The sequence below is a fragment of the Prenolepis imparis genome, unplaced genomic scaffold, assembly GCF_030444845.1.
Source record: "Prenolepis imparis isolate NDT839.2.m4 unplaced genomic scaffold, iyPreImpa1.0 SCAF_10, whole genome shotgun sequence".
NCBI lineage: Eukaryota > Metazoa > Arthropoda > Insecta > Hymenoptera > Formicidae > Prenolepis > Prenolepis imparis.
This window is the reverse complement of record NW_028141168.1, coordinates 4,623,035-4,644,812: the sequence shown is the minus strand read 5'-3', so window position 1 is coordinate 4,644,812 and position 21,778 is coordinate 4,623,035. Positions and strand designations below refer to the sequence as shown.

At 32.5% G+C, this 21,778-nt stretch overlaps 2 protein-coding genes across 4 annotated transcripts in view; one reads left to right on the top strand and one right to left on the bottom strand.

Moving 5' to 3' along the window:
• Apolpp (retinoid- and fatty-acid binding glycoprotein apolipophorin) overlaps nt 1-9,771 on the top strand; it is a 40,072-nt gene extending 30,301 nt beyond the window's left edge. The window contains exons 20-26 of the mRNA XM_083047795.1: nt 859-1,013; nt 1,737-1,920; nt 2,041-2,179; nt 2,278-2,466; nt 3,634-3,879; nt 7,925-8,119; nt 8,296-9,771. Coding sequence (XP_082903921.1) covers nt 859-1,013; nt 1,737-1,920; nt 2,041-2,179; nt 2,278-2,466; nt 3,634-3,879; nt 7,925-8,119; nt 8,296-8,325 — 1,138 coding nt within the window. The 3' untranslated portion in view covers nt 8,326-9,771. The remainder of the gene's footprint in view (nt 1-858; nt 1,014-1,736; nt 1,921-2,040; nt 2,180-2,277; nt 2,467-3,633; nt 3,880-7,924; nt 8,120-8,295) is intronic.
• Nucleotides 9,772-12,368: 2,597 nt separating this feature from the next.
• LOC145941621 (BTB/POZ domain-containing protein 7) overlaps nt 12,369-21,778 on the bottom strand; it is a 30,076-nt gene continuing 20,666 nt past the window's right edge. The window contains exons 10-11 of one of the 3 annotated variants that reach the window (XM_083047797.1): nt 16,573-16,788; nt 12,369-15,849 (exon numbers count right to left, since the gene is read on the bottom strand). In XM_083047797.1, coding sequence (XP_082903923.1) covers nt 15,559-15,849; nt 16,573-16,788 — 507 coding nt within the window. In that variant the 3' untranslated portion in view covers nt 12,369-15,558. The remainder of the gene's footprint in view (nt 15,850-16,572; nt 16,789-21,778) is intronic. The other 2 variants (XM_083047796.1, XM_083047798.1) reach the window with 2 other exon arrangements.

Below are 21,778 nucleotides of genomic sequence, written 5' to 3'. Positions count from 1 at the left end.
GTTTTAAGATTATTTTGTTATTCACAAATTTGACAAAGCAATGAAAGCTCGGTAAAACGTACCACTAACTTTTTCTTATCGTACTGGTACAATTTGCTAACCTTATTTTTTTACTTAGGCATTAGTTTTTTTTTCTTTATATTTAGATGGACAACTGAAGAAAATATTATCAAATTTTATAACTTTTTTTTATTAAGATAATACTTATTTATATATTTTTATGTGATACAAAAAGTATTTTTGTTAAATTTTTGAAAAGAATTTATGATTATAAATATGACATTCTTATAGATATGTTTTGTTACAAACCGAGAATTTTTGTAATGAAACTTTATTTTTGTTACAATTTTTTAATTTTATTGTTCGAGGTACGATTTAAAAACTCATAGGTACAATTTAGCAAACCGGTATTGTAAGTCGTACCAAATATTACTTTTTAAAATTTTTAATTTATAATATGAAACAATGATAAAGTATTAATATTTAGCGTATATTGTTGGCAAAAAAACCATAGTTTCAAATAAATAAAAAAATTTTGTCATTTCTTTGATAGTTTTATTGCAGTTTTAATATTTATCTTAGGGAGTACGATTTAGCATATTTTACATAATATATATTATTTTAATATTATATATAAAATTAGATTATTAGAATTAGAAATATAGAAAACACTTATCTCGCTCTGATAATTATAAAATGGCTCTTGAAGCTTAATCTTATTGCGAGACAGCCACACTTTGTGTATTGTATATATTTAAGATGGTATTCTCTCTCCTCCATGAGAGAATATACTAGAAACAATATAATCGTCGCGTAACCGTGTTAACTTGGAAATTATGTTTATCCGTGATGTTTTAGAAAGTGCTTCAACTACGTTAAACCGGCTTATTACCGAGACGCTTGCGACTTCGCTGCTAACGGAAATCCGCAAGCTCCTTGCTTGCTCGCCGCCGCTTACTACTCCGCCTGCTATTATAAGCGTGTTTACGGAATAAGCATCCCACCGGCTTGCAGTAAGTTAAATTGTTGACTTATACTACTTCAACACAAAGTACGGATCGAATGTGATATTAATGCGCGCATTAATGCAAGGAAAACAGCTCTCACTCTCATTGGGAAATAAATTTGTTCAATTTTTCTATTAAACACACATATACATACATATACACGATCGATAGTGAACTCGTTCGAAATAACTAGGGAAAATTATTATGTGAATATTTTAATGCTAATATTATAATTACAATATTACATTTAGAGTTTCTAACAGAAATTTACATATTTAGATTTATTTAAAAAATATTTTTATTCTCTTCTTTATCTTTATTTAGAATATTTATTTCTGATTTGTATGATTGTAAAATAAATATTTCAAGTAGGATTTTAATTAACATATAGATACATTTTGCCACATATATAATTCAACAAGAGAAACGGCTTATATAAATGTTTTTATTTTCTATTTTAAATATTATTCCTTTTTTATGCAAAACATATATTAATATTATTATTAATATTATCTCGTTAATATTATTATTTAATATTAATATTAATATTAATATTATTATTATTAATATTATCTCGTGGTATTAAAATTTCTCTTTTCATAATTATAAATTTATGTAAAATATTATTTTAAAAGACACGGTTGTAAAACACAGTTGTGTAAAAATTGATTACTTTGGAAAATAAATAAATATAATATAATTGTCATGTTTATTATTCGTATATTTTAGCAAGTTGTAAGGTAGACGGAAACACAATCACTGTGGGTGATAGCTTCAGCGTCAAGACCCCGAAGAATCAAGCCGATGTTGTCTTCATAATCGAACAAATTGCACAGAACGAGAAGGTTTTCAAAGATCTACTACCAACATTGATAACCGATCTGAGAGAGGAATTAAGACAACAGAGCGTAACGTATGTAAACCATCATCGAAATATATTTTCTACAAATATAGACGTACTCGAAATATTGCTTATTTTATTTTTGTATATTTCTTTCACTTTTCATTATTATCGCGTCTTCTTTTACAATAGGGACGTCCACATCGGTTTAATCGGTTATGGCGAGCACATGAAGTGGCCGCAACACTACACTTCCGGCGGCAATCTTAACATCGAGGACGATGTAAAGAATATGAAATTCGAGAAGACGACTCCGCTTATCACTCTTGAGGTAACTTGTTCAGTCGAGTTCAGTTCCTTCTCGATAGTATCGGAGCATTTTCGATAATATAATACATATTTTCGAACATATATCTGCGTGTCGTGCAGGAGGCCAAGGCAGGCGACTTCGAGAAGCGCATGGAATATCTGGAGCAGAGGCTGGACATGGAATTCGGCACATTCAAGCTGACTGGCGCTTACGAGGAGGGTATCAATTATCCGTTCAGACCAGGCGCGGTCAAGGCTGTCGTTGCAATTATCGCCACCCCGTGCGAGAAGAGTCCGTTGCCTCTATCGGTGAGAGCGTTTTCCTATTTTTATCCCCTGTCAGTATTCTAAGATACGCTCGTCGTGTCACATTCAACGATCCGTCTAACTTTAACAGCAGTTTATAATCGATTCTTCACCCCCCCCCCTCTCTCCCTCTCTCTCCCTCTTTCTTCCCTCTCTCTCCCTCTTTCTTCCCTCTCTCTCCCTCTCTCTCCCCCCTCTCTCTCGAAATGTAATTCTTCATGCGAGCAGAGAGATATTCAAATATCTGTTAAACTAAAGTTTAACAAGCCAATCCAAAATCTATTTTTGAAATCTCATATTTGGACAAGGGTTTTTTTAGAACATAAAAATTATATAAATCACGTATTAGCTTTACACGGACTTCTAACTGTAATAAATAAACTAAATTTTTTGATAATATGTATAATCCAGCTTTCTAAATAAAAATGTAAAAAATGGTATTTTCAATATTGACACACCTATGTTTCTAAAATTGTTTATTCTTAACTTTGCAAAGGCTAAGCTTATTGGAAAAAAAAACATTAATTTTAATTCATTAAATTTGTTTATTTTATTTTATTCATACATATAAAAAAAAATCCGAATAAAAAACCTTTTACAAAAATGTCAGTCTCATAAAAATAGCACACAAATTAGGTAAATTACAATTCAAACGCAAAATAGAAATATATATTACAAAATTTAAAATCATAATGACAAATTATATTTTAAAGTAATTGAAATTACATATTTTTAAATATCAATATCAATAGGTGTACACATAGACGTATAATATATATATATATTATACGTCTATGGGTGTACGATATTAGATAAGTATTCATGAAAGAAATATAGGTGTTCAAGTCTACAAAATTTAACTTTTATTAATAAAATTAAAAGACAACAACCTGTAGACTGTATTTTCTTAGATAATCAAAACTGAAATAATTTACATCGACAAACTGATTACTTCGTTCACTTCCACAACTAAACTAATACTGCACAAAGGAGAAGCAATTAAAATAGTTTCCAAGAGAGTATTTATTTACTAGATAAATAGTAAATAAATACAAGTGTACAAGATATTGTGGACTGAAACTCATTCCTTATTCTTCATTCTTCCATACGATAAATTTATTTATCACGATGACGCTAAACAATTATGTGCTCCGCTTTCAATTTTTCTAGTTGCAACAATTCAGACTTATAGTTGGGGAGAAGTTGTACCGAGACTTGGGTCTGACTTACTATCACGTGTACTATCCCGGCGAGGCCCAAGCCTCCGGTAAACCGCAGAAGAACATCGTTGGTTACGACAATGACAGTGCCTACGTATTCGCTGACAGCAAGAAAAAGCCTCTGAGCGGAAACAGCGAGCTCAGAAACAACTTGGTCCTTCCTACCGTCGACGTGTGCGCCGACTTTGCTGTCGCGGTGAGTGTAATCGGAAAAAAAAGAGAGAGAATCAATGGCCGCATTCGGCGGAAAATATCGTTAGGGTTAGGTTAGGGTTAGGTAGCAATCGAACGTGATTGGTTTCTACTTTCAAAACAAATTTTATTTAAATTATATTCCAGCAAATTAGCGTCGAATGTTATAAGAATGTGACCAATCACGGTCGATTGCTGACCTAAAAATTTTCTCTGCAGCCAGTAAAACGAACATAAAGCCATAAAAAATATTAATAAAAGATAAAGTCGGTTTATTGCGTCCCCGAAGGTTACAAGGTGCTTTTTTCTGATAGGAGCATTCCCGAACCTTTCCACATCTTATTAAATTACATCTTACATCTTACAATTCTTATATATCTCGTATTCTTCCTTTTCTCTCTCTTCTTCCTTCTCCTTTCCTCCTTCCTCCTTCTTCCCTCTTCTTCACATTCTATCCTTCCTTTGTTTCTCCCTCCTTCTCTCCCATCTGCCGCCAAGCTTCATCCTTCTCTCTCCCTTCTTCCTTCTTCTTTCCTCCTTCCTCCTTCCTCCTTCTTCCTTTTTCTTCATCTCCTATCCTGCCTTTGTTTCTCCCTCTTCCTCTCCCATCTGTCTCTAGCCTCATTCTTCCTTTCCTCTCTCCAACTGAACCTGCCTCCCTTTCCTTTCTCTTCCAACTCCGTATTTTCCTTCTTCACATTTTTCCAGCAGGCATGTGGGGTGTGTTGATTCGAATTGGATTCGAACCAGGGACCTTTCGCATATCGCTCTAAAACTCTATACTAAGCCACTTTTCATCCCCATAAAAAATATTAATATAAAAAAATATTACATTTATTAAATAATATATTAAATTTAATAAAACGAAGATAAAACCATAAAATATATTAAAATATTAAATATATTAAATAATATATTAAATTAATATATATTATTAATATTAAATAAATATATTTTTAAAATGTGCAAATTTTGGAAACTTGCACATTGCTTCCTCATCATTCTATTTCGCTTATTAAGTTTTCTCTATAAGCAAGCTGATTTTTCAATTTTGGCTTCCTCATAGAGGAAGCTTAATAAACGAAATAGAATGATGAGGAAGCAATGTGCAAGTTTTCAATTTGCATACTTTTTTCACATAAAATAACGTTTTTTGCGCACGCGTGCGTGCGTGTGTGTGTGTGTGTGTGTGTGTGTGTGTGTGTGTGTGTGTTTATTTGTTTCTTTTGTAAAATTTGAAGATTTACATTTTTTGAAAAATTAAAAATTTTATAAAAAATTTTTCCTTTCACCGATCCCTCGCCAAATTCAATATCAAATAGCTATTGACACTCTATTCATGTAAAAAAATTTGGTCCAATATTTCAAAATTTACTAAAGTTAGAGCAACCACATACATTTCTCAAAAGAATTTCATAAAAATTTCATAAAAAATAAACCACCGATTCTCGTCAAATTGAATATCAATCTATCTTCTATATATATATATAAAATCCCTATTCTGTCTGTTGTTGAATTAATCGGGTACTTCCCGACATGCTAGAAACACCAAATTTCGCATGGTGATAGGGGTCCACCCCCAGGTAATGGGAAAATTCTTGAAATCTGGCGACAGGCTTTTCCCCTAGTTGTTTAATCTTTCTTTAATGATACTCTATTCATGTAAAAAAATTTAGCTTGATATCTCAAAATTTGCGAAAATTTAAAAATGCACATTTCTTCAAAATTTAAAGGAGGATGTGTAAAAGTGGTTGATTTTTGCTCCCAGCCGGCAAGTAAAATTTGTATGTCTTTTTATAGTTTTTCGGCTATAAAATCACGTGGTGCAATTTGTTTTTTATAAACATGATGGGAACATACGTAAAAATGTGAAAGAAGTGAGTAAATAAGCACGCGGATGTTCCATAAGAATGAGATACATAATGATTTTTTTACGGAATAAAGTTTTAATCCTTAAAAATTATGAAATGTATGATATTTTGTTGTAATAGAGTTCAAATATAAAAAGAAATAAACCTATAAAAACTCAAAGAATGTAAAATGAGAGATACACGAGCTTTGCGTCATCTTCCCGCCCTCTTAAATTCTAGACTCTTAAGGCTCCTGCATACTCATTGCAGCCATCTTGAATTGATGACGTCAGAAGCGAGAAAATATACTATGAAAATTCTTACGACTTACGCTAAAATAAAAATGTTTTTCAATAAAATAGGGTTTGTAACCGATAGAACCGACTTGTAAAATATACCGAAAACTCTCCTTTTGTTTAGGTAAGCAATAAATAACATTGTATATGTCGAATTGAATTGAGCCTAATCAAGGACGAAAACCCGCTGTTTGACAGGTATCGAAATGAAATTAATATTTGTTTTTACATATTAAATTATAACAAAATGAGAGTCTTCGGTATATTTTAACACTATAACAATTATTTTAAAATTAGAAACACTGCACTAAAATGATAAATGACGCTGTAAGTCGCAAGAATAATTTATGTCATTTTCACGCTTTATATAGTTTATAGTTTTACCAAATGTGGCGCTGTCGTACAAATTTTACGGACTTGGCAATCGAGTATGCAGGAGCCTTAAACTCCATCGCAGAGCTAAATCGTTATATAGCATAAACTGAGTTGTGGTGAAAAAGATTGAGTTTCCATGACTAAACATCACTAAATAGTGATGTTTAGTTATAAAAATTGACGGTTTTATTATCTGTTTGCATGCTCAGATGAGTTTTCGTATGTTTTCTTCTCTATTTTAACTCGAGGGCGAGAAGATGACGCGAAGCGCGTGTATCTCTCATTTTACATTCTTCGAGTTTTCGTAGGTTTATTTCTTTTTATATTCGAACTCTATTACAACAAAATGTCATACATTTCATAATTTTTGAGAATTAAGGCTCCTGGCTCCTTGTCGACCATGTCGAAATCGTGACGTCAGAGGCGAGAAAACACACGCTAAAATTTCTTAAATGCCATTTCGAAATAAAAATATATTTCGATGAAACAGCACTTCAGATGGTTTTAGCACACTCTTAAAAAACCCCGAAAACTATCCTTTCCCCTTTATAATCAATCAACAGCTGTAAAATGTAATATTATGAAGCCCAGTCCGTCTGGTCTTTGCACATGCGCAGTCATTCCGCATGTCAAAGTCTGATATCTCGATCATTTTACAGCTGTTGATTGATTATAAAGGGAAAAGGATAGTTTTCGGGGTTTTTTAAGAGTGTGCTAAAGCCATCTTAAGTGCTGTTTAATTGAAATATCTTTTGATTAAAAAATGGCATCTAAGAATTTTCAGCGTGTGCTTTCTCGCTTCTGACGTCACAATCCAATATGGCCGCGGTGAGCACCCAGGAGCCTTAAAACATTCCGTTAAAAAAATCATTATGTATCTCATTCTTATAATGGAACATCCGCGTGCTTATTTACTCACTTCTTTCACATTTTTACGTATGTTCCCATCATGTTTATGAAAAACTAATTGCACCACGTGATTCTATAGCTGAAAAACTATTAAAAAAACATACAAATTTTAGTTGCCGGCTGGGGGCAAAAATCGACCACTTTTACACATCCTCCTTTCATAAAAAATTAATCTTTTCACCGATCCTCGCCAAATTCAATACCAACCATCCTTTAATGATACTCTATTTATGTAAAACAATTTACCTCGACATGTCAAAATTTATAAAAGTTAGAGCAATCAGACATTTTTTAAAATTACATTAAAATTTAAAATACTGTATGAATTTTTATAAAAATGACAGTAAATAAAAGTGTTGTACTACTTTACTTATTGTATGCCAAATTTTTCGATGTTTTGCAACATTCTGAACATATTGGCATCTGAAATCTGAAAAAAAATTTTTCACAAAAACAAAGCTTCCTCTATGAGGAAGCAATATATTTAAATATATATACATATAATATAAAATATTAACATATATAAATATATAAATAATATATAAAATTAATATATTAAATAAATATATTGAATATATTAATAAAAAGATCGCTCTGAATATACGAATCATTGTTACAGTCTGGCGGAGCGGCGTTCATTTCCAACAACCTGGTGGATGCTAAACCGAATCAGAAGAGACAGTTCGCCCAGGTCACTGCCAGAAAGATCGCCGAGGGTCTCGTAAGCGTCGAGATTGAAAAAGATTGCACATGCGAACAAGTCCACGGACTTACAGGACGTTCTCGTTGTAAGATCGTGGAACGCAGGGAGAAGGTAAGAATTTCCATATATTTCAATACAGACACACAAATGTCAATCACGAAAGATTGCAGATCAATTAAGAGAGATTTATATATTTTTATACGATATAATTATAGAGACAAAATTTTAGTTTATCTATATTCATAAATAATTTATTTATATTTTTTTCGTATTTTTTTATATTGCAGAAACACACGAAGGCTGGAGTAAAGGGTTAAAAAAGAAGCCACAGTACTGCGCATATTATAATTACTAATTAAGTAGATGTAATGTATTTGTTACAATATCGTAAAAATTTCCTTTGATAAATGATTATTAATTACATCATCTGCGAAGTATATAGATATTTTTTATAGCGAAAAAAGAAGTAATCGCAAGACTCAAATTGTGCCTTATGACAATATTTTTTTTTTTTAATGTGACGTAAAATATACGTGCGTAAATTAATGCAAATGCGATAAATTAGTGTACTATTTATCGACTTACAAACAGATCGATGTGTTTTTATAGAGAAATAAATATTAAATATACTTAAAAAAAATTCCGGCAGTGCCTCTTATATCAGCCAGCAATAAATTTTAACAAGTATAACAATTCGCATTCACAAGAAAGAAAATATAGCACACATTTATATTACGTGCGTACATAATTCCAGGAAAAGCTATATTGATTATCTTGAAGAATCCATATCTTCGCGGCGTTATCTGACCTCGACATCGAGCATTAAAAAGATATTGATTTTATCGCAAGATAAGAGATATTTTAACGTTTAGAACTTCGGGAGGAGAGGTATGCCGTGATTTTTTATTATTTGTATAAACTTTAAAAAAAACGCAACACATTTTCAACTTACCTGGCACGATTTGTCGCAATATTCTAAAAACTGTAAAAATATAGAATTGTTTGAATTTCGTCTCATTATCGATTAAATAAATTCCACATTCTTCAAAGTCGCATAATACAAGCCGAAATAACGTAATAGCTTATGTTATAGATGTTGTAAACGATACTTGATTTTTCATTGATGTCGAAGGACTAAGACTCGCATTCTGACAAAATTCCCTCTCTCTTCTTTATAAATTCCCTTCTACTTCTTTATAAAAAAATATTTGCAATAATATTTTCAATTATAATACTTGAACATTTTATATACATTGTGGGAAAAAATTATTCCCATTTTTTCTCCAAGTTGAACACACCCATTTGTAAAGATCGACAGTTAATGTCCTCCCCCGAGGAAAAAAAGAAGTTAGAGGTCTTATACGAAGTTAAACACTTACATTCGACAGCCAAACCGCTTAAGCAGATTATAATGACACGTAAGCGCAATTCGATTGCGATTGAGGAGATGTGACTTGATGCGTGTCGTCAAAGTAACTGTAAATATACCAGATCTGTAATATTATTGATACTAAATATAGAAAATGTGTCCTGCGTAACCCTCTGCGCGATCTTGATTGTAAATGATAGATTCTCCGATCAATTTGTAGTTTCGATTCTTTTTTTCATTAGCAATAATGTCGAGATATGGAGAGATCAGCGTTAATCAGCGATTTTCCGATTTTTCGACATTACGTTTATATTTTTATAGCTAAATCATCGAGGATTAGAAATTTTATTAATGTAAAGTCTACTTGAAGTTAAATAAAAATATTTTTAAACAATTTTTTTTTCGTCATTTATTTCTGTCTTTGAAAGCTTAGGTTATTAATAAGCCTACCGCCACCTGAAGTTATGCGTAAGCGGTTCCGGGTGGGTCCTCGAAAGTGCACGGAATTACCGGTGGTTTTTAGCGGGTATTGGGTCCGACTCTTTGGATTAGGACCGCGAGTCCCGCACTATCACGGTAGGCCTTTGGGCCTTCAAATCCTCCCTCAAGGAGCCGTGGTGTGCGTAAATGCATTTTCCATCTCAAAAAAAAAAAAGGTTATTAATAAGCCTATATTTCCCAATCGCTTATAACTCAAAAATTATCACTATTTATTCCAAGGAAATCTCAAGAAAAAACAAGAAAAAATTTTCAAATTTCTTCAAAATTAAAGTCGCGAAAACATTTTCCATCGTAACATCTCGTAAATATATCGAGATATAAATTAAACTTCATATCCTTCGATATCCATAATAAACGTCGTTAATCTCATGAATACAATTCTCGTGTGTATAAAATAAATACGATATTATCGTTTACTTTGAGGAAAATTACTATAATTAAGGGTATCGTAAAATTCATCGGTGAGAGAAAATATATTTTAAGAAAACTTAAATTAATCGAAGAGAGAGAGAGAGAGAGAGAGAGAGAGAGAGAGAGAGAGAGAGAGAGAGAGAGAGAGAGAGAGAGAGAGAGAGAGAGAGAGAGAGAGATGAAAGATTAAAATCACCTCCTATTTATTTTTCTCGCCAGCTAATTATTATTAAGTAAATCTGTATATTATATAAAAACACCGGGATTGTGCGATAAGCCCTCGACGCGGCTCGAGCTATTTTTATGCGAAATGGCAAAAATGTACCTCTACACGGGCGACAAGAATTTTCACTTGAACGACACAAGTCATTGCCGACTTTATATGCTGAATTATGCTGCTGCTGCTGTTCGGCCGCCTATCCGCTGTAAAGGTATGGTATGGTTGTGACGTCAAAAGCGAACGCGAGGTGCGAGAGGCTGGATTTTGCCTGCAATATTCCTTTCCCCGAGTACGTACAATGCGCTTTTACATAAATTCGGTATAAGCAATGGCGTGAGAACGTTTTCCTTGAGCACATTCTCGCTCTCTATCTAATATACAAATCTCGTGCACCGATATGATATACATTAGCGTTATCAAAGTGTTACTTTATTAAAACATGATGTACGCTTGCACACATCGTTCCTTATTTTAATTATTGCAATAAGAAATAGGGGAAAGTATGCTAAATCATACCATTCGTTAAATCGTACCTCTACTGTATTTCTTAAACAGAGTTAAAAATATTTTAAGGATGTATTGGAAGATATACAAATCATGAATTTTTAACTGAACATTCTTAGTAACGTTTCAAATCCTGGTGAATTATTTCAAATTTTTTACTTGCTCGTTTAAAAGATATTAATTATTGAATTTTGCGATTTTAACATAGGATTTTATATAAACGTTCGAGAGACAGATAATAAATTATTCACAAACTATGAAAAAACCAATAATAAAAATTTGATTTTGTTATATCATGTTCTTCAAACATGTAACAAATTTTCAAAAAGATTTACTTGCTCGTTTTGCAATTATTATTAAAAAACCTACTGTGATTATTGGTTTAACCGAACATTCGGTGGTGTCAACGTTGGAAACAGCTGAAAGTTAGTGCTTAATACTATAACGATTTTCTATAAGATGTACAGCGTGAATAGCGTTAATACTTTTTGTCTCTGATTGTACGTCCTATAAATCCTTAAGATATTAACACTGTTGTATCGCAGCCTCATTCGAATGTCGCAATGTTTGTTTCCTTCTCAAGCGAGAAAGAAACGTTCCGTTGATGAGTGACATTCATATATATTTTGTGTGATTTTTATGTAATATTCGGCACCCTGTATCTAAGCTATTCATTGAGAAAGATAAGCAATTTAACTTATTATTAAAACATTTTTTCATCGTATTTAATCCTGTATATGGAAGCGTTGAAAAATCGGCAAAATATTTTAAGTTTAAATAATTATTTTGTTATTCACAAATTTGACTGCAATTTGAAAGCAATGGAAGTTCGGTAAAACGTATCACTAACTTTTTCCTATATCGTACTGATACGATTTACTAATTTTTTTTTTTTTGTTTTACTTAGGCATTAATTTGTTTTCTTTATATTTATGATGGACAACTGAAAAAAATATTATAATTCTATAATTTTTTTCTTTTTATTGCGATAATACTTATTTATATATTTTTGTATGATACAAAAAGTATTTTTGTTAAATTTTTGAAGAGAATTTATAATTATAAATATGACATTCTTATAGATATGTTTTGTTGCAAACTGAGAATTTTTGTAGAAAATAAAACTCTATTTTTGTTACAATTTTTAAATTTTATTGTTAGAGGTACGATTTAAAAACTCATAGGTACAATTTAGCAAACCGGTATTGTAAATTATTAATTTACAATACGTATTAAATACTACTTTCTTTTAATTTTTAATTTACGATATGAAACAATGATAAATTTGTGTTAATGTTTAGCGTATATCGTTGACAAAGAACCATAATTTTAAATAAATACAAAATTTTGTCGTTTTTTTTTGATAGTTTTATTCCAATTTTAATATTTTTATATTAGGAGATACGATTTAGTATACTTTCCCCTATATGGGAAAAATCTCACGGTGAAATGCTACAGAAGGAATAAAGAACAGAGCCAGACTCTTTTTTTTCCGTTCTGAAATATATATATATATATATATTTATTAAACTTTTTATATTTTTAAATATAATATATATGTCCAGCGAGCGTTACCTATCGGTGCGAATCATAAAAATGATAAGCTTAATTTCGAGAATTTCTTTTTGACGAACGCAACACGGGATTTGCCGATTGGCTTATTACAAATAAACACCTTTGAAATTAAGAAAAGAATCGTGAGTATTCGAATGGAAGTATCGTTTAATTACCTTCTCTCTTTTTTTTTGCGACGCAAAAACTATACGAATGTCAAAATACTACTCTCGCGATATACCTCACCACACACACACACACAGTCTATACAGTATTAATCTCTATCTACGTGATAACTATTCTTTTTTTTATTCTGGTCTTAAAAGTTGGTCTAGTTGCTTTTAAATTATGTATAACTTCGCCAACCTCCTCTCGCGATCCACCTACTACTGACGCTGGTTACGTTACTTGATACACGATCGTGCGGATTTCACGATCTAATATCGTTTGACAGACTCAATAATTTTTACGAATATATATATATATATACGCAAGATAGTAATAAACGCGAATACACACTTTACAAAGCAGACGATCGGTATTTATAATAGCTTATGTAAATCGCGTTACAGAGTTAATATATATTTTACATAACATATTATATATATATATATATATATATATATATATATATACACATATAAATATATATTTATACATATTTTTATATATATATATATATATATATATATAATGTTTTTTTTCTAATCCATAGGGCGGGAGAGTCTGCAAGAGAGGGGTTTATATATTATATTAAACCCCAATGATCATCGAACCAAGAACTTTCTCGAATAATATCACAATTTGTGTCAGCGATGATAAAGCAGCGCCGACAACGCCGAATTTCATTCCTGTTCAGAAACGAAACGCGCGTCTTTGAAATACATATATATATAATATAACAAAAAATGCATATAATACAATAATAAAATTAATCGAACGATTGATTAGAGATTTACGGAACCGCGTATAATATTTGTATACATATACATATATACGCAGAAAATAATAATAATAATAATTTCAAGTATTTAACGTAAGGACGGTAAAGGAATCCCTCGTAATATAGGTATGTGTTTAAACAGGAGCTCTCTATATCGAGAATAATCTTAATGATAATAATTACATCCCACGCACGTCACGCGATGCAGAAGAGTCATCGCGTAACAAATAAAGGATAGTCATAATATCCGTTCATATTAATCTTACATCTGTACGTTCTTTTTTTTATGGAATAATTAATTCCCCTCTGATCGTTGTGTGTTAGTTCGACGAGAGTGAAAGTGGCTAATGGCTTCTCCCTACAGTGTTCTGCTACTACGGCGGAATTGAAATAAAGTCTTGACATTTTACGAGACTTTTGCGGAACACACGACGTTATATACACGATGACCCAGAAACAAACTTTCGTCCCGAGTTGCAAATTCCTGATCGAAGGCTAAAAACTATAGTTTTTTTTTCTTTTTCGATTAAAGAGGAATTTGATCGCGCGAGAGTTTAATTGGCCGGGAATAGCGTCTCTTGAATTCTCAGTTATCGTTACTTTGGCTATTACTGCCCCTTTAGTTACTTGTTTCTAAACCGGAAATTTAGAATCCTTCGTCAAGTTAAATGTCAGTTAAAATTTTTTTTACATTCCTTTTAATCTCGATTTACCGAGAGAACTTTCCAAGATTCAATATATCAATATCCCGAAATTGCAGAGAGCGTCATTTTTTTTAAACTTTGCAGAGATAGTACACGGACTTCTGGGCCACTCCGTATTATAGTATACGGTGTCCCGTATTTGTGGAATCGAGAGAGAGAGAGAGAAAGAGAGAGCAAGGCCGGTGGAGGGCGTACATATACATATACATTTAAATTCATGGAAAATTTTTTCTTAGAAAATTCTCATGCACTCGGGCACTTAGCGATAATTAATTAACCCATTAAATATCGTGGACGTCACGCACGCTTTTTACGACCCGAGGAACCCCGGCGTCATCTCCGTCAGCGCGCGATATATGTATGTTTTATCGATTGGATTTCCTCTCTCTTTGTATACTTACAGTCTTACTATAGCCCCCATGTCACATATATACATCGAAACTGCCCTAGAAGAGGAGAAAATAAATTAAAAAGTTTCACATATGTGCGCGGGTAAAATGTCATCAAGCCGCTTCGCGGCTCCATTTCGCGTAATATAGTATATCGCTGCCGCCAGCAGGCCTACCCCTCCAGGAACAAAGAATTATACACACTTTCACTCTCCTCTCTCGTATATAATTACGTAAGAGTAAGGAAGATTGTTGTGTGCTGCGACACAAGAGATTTATTCATATATTTCATACACATTGTGTATTTTTTTACCCTTACCTTCTCTTCTCCTCTTGGAAACTTTCTTGCTAAACAGTCTTGACAGTCTCCGGAAATCGAATAAATACACATTTTATTCCCCAGATTACACACGCACACACGCACGCATAAGTACATCCACATACACATATCACGATTACATAATTTATATGTATAAATCACAATCGCAATTTTTTTGTCTCTCGTACGATTGCACTTAATTATTACATATATGTGTATATATATATATATTTATATATTGTACAGTGAAACCTCTGTATACACCATATACGTTCGCGAAGTGGCACCGTACTCGTAAGCATATTTTTTTCTTTCACAATGTGTGACTCCCCTGGAGGAATCCTTCGTTAGGGTTAAACCCTTAAACCCCCAAGTACTTTCCCACCTTCTTTTCAAGTTTTGCTTTAAATAAAAATGTACAACATACAATTATATCCTTGCAATAAATTTGTACCCGCAATAACAAGATTTGATCGATATATATGCTACGATAAACGGCTACGTAATAATAAGGGACGATAAAGGGAAGAAAAGAGAGAGAGAGAGAGAGAGAGAGAGAGAGAGAGAGAGAGAGAAGAAAAGGAGAGATCAGTAGTTGCCACGTTGTTCGCTCCTACCGCATATTGTATATAAATTTCAAATAAACCTCGGTAAGGCAGTGCTAGCACGATGATACACGTAAGGTGGGGGCGGCGGACCGGAGAAGTGCCTCTGATGCTGATGAGGAAGAGACGATCGGTGGATCTCGATGCTTCCGCCGCTTGACGGGGAGATGTGCGGCAAGAGATGCGACGCCCCGTCACCGAGATCCAATTCCAGTTCCTGCTCCTCGATTAAATGCAAAGCGCCGAAGGAGGCCGTCGCCATCGCTACGTCCGGCATTACGCCCGACAACTGGCCGTCGCTGCAAGAGTTGGCTTCTTGTTGCTGCAAACGAGAAATAAGACCCATCTCTTGCATCTAATCCGATTCTCGGATCGGTAAGGTTACCACTAATCAAGAGATTTTGAACACGTTGATGCAAAAAAAAACAAAGCGAAAAAAAGAAAAAAAAGAAGAAAGAAAATGAAAGAAAAAAGAAAAAAGAAGGAAAAAAGAGGGAGAAAGAAGAGAAAGAAGAAGAACAAGAAGAAGAGGAGGAAAAAGAAGAGGAGGAAAGGAAAGGAAGAAAAAGAAAGAAAAAGAAGAGAAGAAGGAAGGAAAAGAAGGAAGAAGGAAAAAGAAGAAAAAGAAAAAGAGAAGGAAGAAGAGAAGGAAGAAGAAAGAGGAAGGAAAAAAAGGAAGAAAAAGAAGAAAAGAAAAAGAAAGGAAAAAAAGAAGAGGAAGAAAAAAAAGAAGAAAAAGATTTCACCATGGATACAAGAAGAAAATAATTTCGTAAGAAAGTTTCGGTTGCGCCAATGCAGCTTGGATTAAATTAGACCGATTTAGTAATCTTCCTCATTTGCTAAATTATAATCTCAGTCTGCGATACACAAGGCGAACAAAGGAAATCTAATTAAGAAAGTTGCGGGAATCTAAGCGAGCGAGCGAGCGAAAGGCGCAACCGAACCTAAAATGCGAGATTATAAAGTTGCTCTCGGCGCAATATCGGTGTTGCACGCATACACATATGTGCATAGAGCAGCGTAGTTAGCTCGTCTCCCTTACCTCGGCCAGAAGTCTGCAGCTCTCTCCCTCGGTCACTATAGCTGGAAGTTCGTGTCTATGTGCGTAAGACGAAGTCGGCCGAGGAAATGTCATATTCCTCCCGTAACACACCGGGGCGGTAGTTCTCACACGAATACCCATGCCCGGCGAGTCAATGTCCTCTATATCTGTCATCCTCTGCTCGTTTTGCTCTTTCATACTGTAAGACGCTGTGTTCTGAAATCGATACACGGGCAATTTATCGCGCGCCGCTAAATGAAAGATGCATTAAAAGCCGGGAATAATACAGAGAGAGGAATGAGAGAAGGAGAGAGGAAGACCGCGGAATTGGAGCGGAGAAGTTTGTGGAACGTATATGCATGTGTATGTATATACAAGGTACATACTGGGTAGGCCATTTTAATCTACGCACTGAAATCTCTCAAAATCCATAAGTTTAAGACAAAAATGTTTCAGACAAAAGTTGTATGGTTTCGAGGGGGCCATAAGAAGGTACCATTGGTTGATCTTGAAGAGTTATTTGAAGGTCACATGAAGGTCACGTTTAATTTTTTAAATGGAACCACTTATTTTTTATTGCATATTCTTGTAGCTTATCTCGAGAGCTTTCCAAAACCCTATAATTGAGTTATTTTTTATTAAGTACTTTCCGAGTTATGAGACTTGAAGTTTACAGTATTTTGACATAAAATATAAAATATCTTGTAAAACATTCAGTTTTCGGTAATCTTACTATAATATTTTTATGCACAGAATAATAAAACCAATCAATTGGTGTAAAAAAAAACACATAGTTACTTTTAAAAAAATATATTGCAAATTGCATACTTTTTTTTTAAAACATGTATACTTTTTTTAAAAACAACTATGTGTTTTCTTTACACCAATTGATTGGTCTTATTATTCTGTGCATAAAAGTATTACAGTAAGATTACCGAAAAGTGAATGTTTCACAAGATATTTTATATTTTATGTCAAAATATTGTAAACTTCAAGTCTCATAACTCGGAAAGTACTTAATAAAAAATAACTCAATTATAGGGTTTTGGAAAGCTCTCGAGATAAGCTACAAGAATATGCAATAAAAAATAAGTGGTTCCATTTAAAAAATTAAACGTGACCTTCATGTGACCTTCAAATAACTCTTCAAGGTCAAACCAATGGTACCTTCTTATGGCCCCCTCGAAACCATACAACTTTTGTCTGAAACATTTTTGTCTTAAACTTATGGATTTTGAGAGATTTCAGTGCGTAGATTAAAATGGCCTATCCTGTATATATATATTGAATCCGGAGATTGTCACCGCGATCACTAGTGTCGAATAAAACGAGGCTAATGACATAAATAGACGATGCGTAGCGCGAGAATTAGAGTCGATTGACCGAGAGCACACATGGGAAGAACGTAGAAACGTACTGATAGAAGTGAATCGCTATCATCAGAAAGAGACAGAGAGAAAGAGGGAGGAAGAGTTCTTTCCTTCCGAAATAGAACATGACCTAATTCATATATGCTCTGCATGTAAAGAAGTATGACATATATACAGGGTGTTTCTAAAATACTTAAATAAACTTCTAGGGAGGTATTCCTCGCGTCAAAATAAAGAAAAAAATATTATATATACCCATAAGTTATAGTAAAACAAAGTTTGTGTCAATGTTATTATGAGAAATAATCATAAGTAAGCACTTAACTCATTTGATTGAAAACAACCAGATTTTTATGTATGAGGACATTTAAAACGTCTAGAGCAGAGTTTCCCAAAGTGGGCGCTACCGCTCCCCTGTGGGCGCTGGAGGGATCTGAGGGGGCTTTGCTTGCTTTAGGGGTAGTACGGGGGCGTTGAAATATTTTTTTAAGCAAACTTATCCACTTGATTATATCTTTAAAATTTCAGTTCCAAATTGTTTTATTTCAACTACGCTTATATTATTAGTTAAGATAAGAGATAGAGATAGATTTCCCGAGGGGGGCGCTGAAAAAAATTATGTTTGAAAAAAGGGCGGTAAGCCAAAAAGATTTGGAAAACTCTGGTCTAGAGTCTAGTGTATTTGCAACCTATTGATAACGAACAGATGCTACGCCAATACATTACACTAGTTTACAGCCAAACTAGTTACACCAAAAATTATTTTAAACCAGACAAAATGTTTCGTATAGATTTTTGGTGTTCTTATAGATTTGCTGAAAACGATGCCGCAAACCAAATTTTACTAGCACGTTAAATTTCCAAAATAATTGAGGTTTAATGTGTAAAAAATGGCTTTTCTTATGATATTTTTAGGATTTTTTTTGTAAAAAAAGATTAATCTTATCTGGAAAATCTGATCAAATATTATGAATGTATTGTTCATCCCCTATAAAATAAATTTTTTAAATTTCAATATCTAATTTTTTAGTCATGTTATAAAAGATTAAAGCTGGAACTATTCATATGGAGATGCTCTTGAGGAAAAAGGTGTTTTTGGAAAAAAATTTTTTTCCAAAATTTTGATTTTATCATTACTTGTCCCCCCCCCCCCTTAAATTATACAACTTTTGTCTGAAACATTTTTTCGAAAGTGCGTTTGTTGTGAAAAATTAAAGGTAGGCAATTAAAATGAGACCCTATATATAAATATACATTTAGTGGAATCTATCACTATAAGTTATACTGTGTATGTGTATCGATAGTTTTAAATTTTAAATTACAAATTATGAATGTTAATTATATGACTTCATCATAGGCGGAATATTTGCCATCTCACTGTCAGCAAAACTCTGTATTTAAATCCTTTCTAACATGACTAAAAAGTAAGATATCAGAATGCAAAAAAAATGCATTTTATAGGGGATGAACAATACATTCATGACATCTATGCATTTTATAGGGAATGAACAATACATTCATGACATCATAATTTCCAGATAACATTAACTTTTTTCACAAAAAAATCGCAAATATCACAAATCATTTTTTGCATATTAAACCTCAATTATTTCGGAAACCTGACGTGTTGGTGAAAATCGGTTGCGGCATTCTTTTTAGCAACCAAAAATCTATAAGAAACACCTTGTCTGATTTAAAATAATGAAAAAAAAATATTTTTTGTAAACTAGTGTTATTTAACAATAACGTTGACATTTTGTTTTACTATAACTTCGCAACCAGTCATTTTTGACTATGAATATATATAAACCTTTTCTTTTATTTTGACGTGAAGAATATGCCCTAGTTTGTCCAAGTATTTCGAAAACACCCTGTGTATACAATATATAGCGATCGAAGAGCGATGCGTTGCATACGTTATACGCTGCTGTAAATTAGCAAGCATGAATGCGACACACATGCGTGATCATTTCACATGCGTGATTATTAACTCACAAGTGTGCCTGGGATTCTCTCAGAGATACCCCCTCCTTCCATTAAAATCTCTCCACATCTGATGACTCTAAAAATTATCTAATTTTATAATTCAAATTTTCTTTTTGATGAACGCGAGCTCGAAAAGTTCTCACGTGACAAAACACTCTTTTCGTTGATTCACACATATACGTGATTTTTTTTTCTTTTCTTCTCGAGAAGCTCCTTCTCACTTTTTCAATTAACCGCTTGTCACGCTCTTATATATGACGCATTTCCAAACAGGAAGATATTAAATCATTACATTACTTGTCGCGAATCAAAATGTAAGCAAACGATGGTATAACATGAAATACAATAGACTCTTCTGCACATACTTCCGTGATATCATCTACGATAATGTTTACGCGTACCAAACAAGAATCTTATCATAAAGATACCACCGGATTGTATGGGATAAATTGTATAAATAACGATAGGAATATAGTGTTGACACAGAATTTATGTATATATCGCCAATTAAATCTAGTGATTAAATCTAGAAAATAATAAAGATGAGCACACAATAGTGGGAACATTTCAAATTCAGACTATGGAGAAAATATAATTATTTAAATAGCTTCGTTTAAATAAAATATTTAAAGTTATCTTATTTAATAATAATTAATAATTAAAGTTTATCTTACTTAATAATTACTTAGAAATTATTTAAATAATTTTAATAATGATGTAATAATTTAAATAATAAAATATTTTTAAAAAATAATTTAAAAATAATTTAAATAATTTTAAAATATAATTATCAGAGATTCTCTCTATAATTTGAAATAATAAAGTTTTTAAACTCGCATTAAATAATTTTACAGATATTCTTTCTTATATTAGTTCAAATATTAAAAAATTAAAAATGTGACAAAACAAACGTGCATTTATTTCAAAAGTAATTATTTATTTACTCTTCATAATAAAATTATCACGATTTGATAAAATATAAAAAAATAGGCCTAAAAGATGCAAGCGATAAAAAAAAGTAAATAGAATAAGTAAATAGAAAACATGCAAATAATGTATGTAAATATTTTACCACTTTTACAATTGAGAGAAATAATTATTTCAATTAATAATATATAATCTTTAACGAGAAATACATTTATTTATTTCTGATTCGTAAAATCAATTAAATATTTTAAATAAGATTTTAATCAAAATGCAAATAAATGAATTAATTTATTCCATATATTAATCATTTATCTAATCCAACAAGAAGAATAGCTTACGTAAATATATTTTATTTGAAATGTTCTTTTGTTCATCTCTGATTAGATATAACTTTTAAGGCTCCTGGGTGCTCACCGCGGCCATATTGGATTATGACGTCAGAAACGAGAAAGCACACGCTGAAAATTCTTAGATGCCATTTTTTAATGAAAAGATATTTCGATTAAACAGCACTTCAGATGGCTTTAGCACACTCTTAAAAAACCCCGAAAACTATGCTTTTCCCTTTATAATCAATCAACAGCTGTAAAATGATCGAGATATCAGACTTTGACATGCGGAATGACTGCGCATGTGCAAAGACCAGACGGACTGGGCTTCATAATATTACATTTTACAGCTGTTGATTGATTATAAAGGGAAAATAATAGTTTTCCAGGTATTTTAAGAGTGTGCTAAAGCCATCTGAAGTGCTGTTTCATCGAAATATATTTTTATTTCGAAATGGTATCTAAGAAATTTTAGCGTGTGTTTTCTCGCCTCTGACGTCACGATTCCGACATGGTCGGCAAGGTACCAGGAGCCTTAATGCTAATATTAATGATGCATTAAACTGATGTATTTTAAAAAAGTGTTATAATATT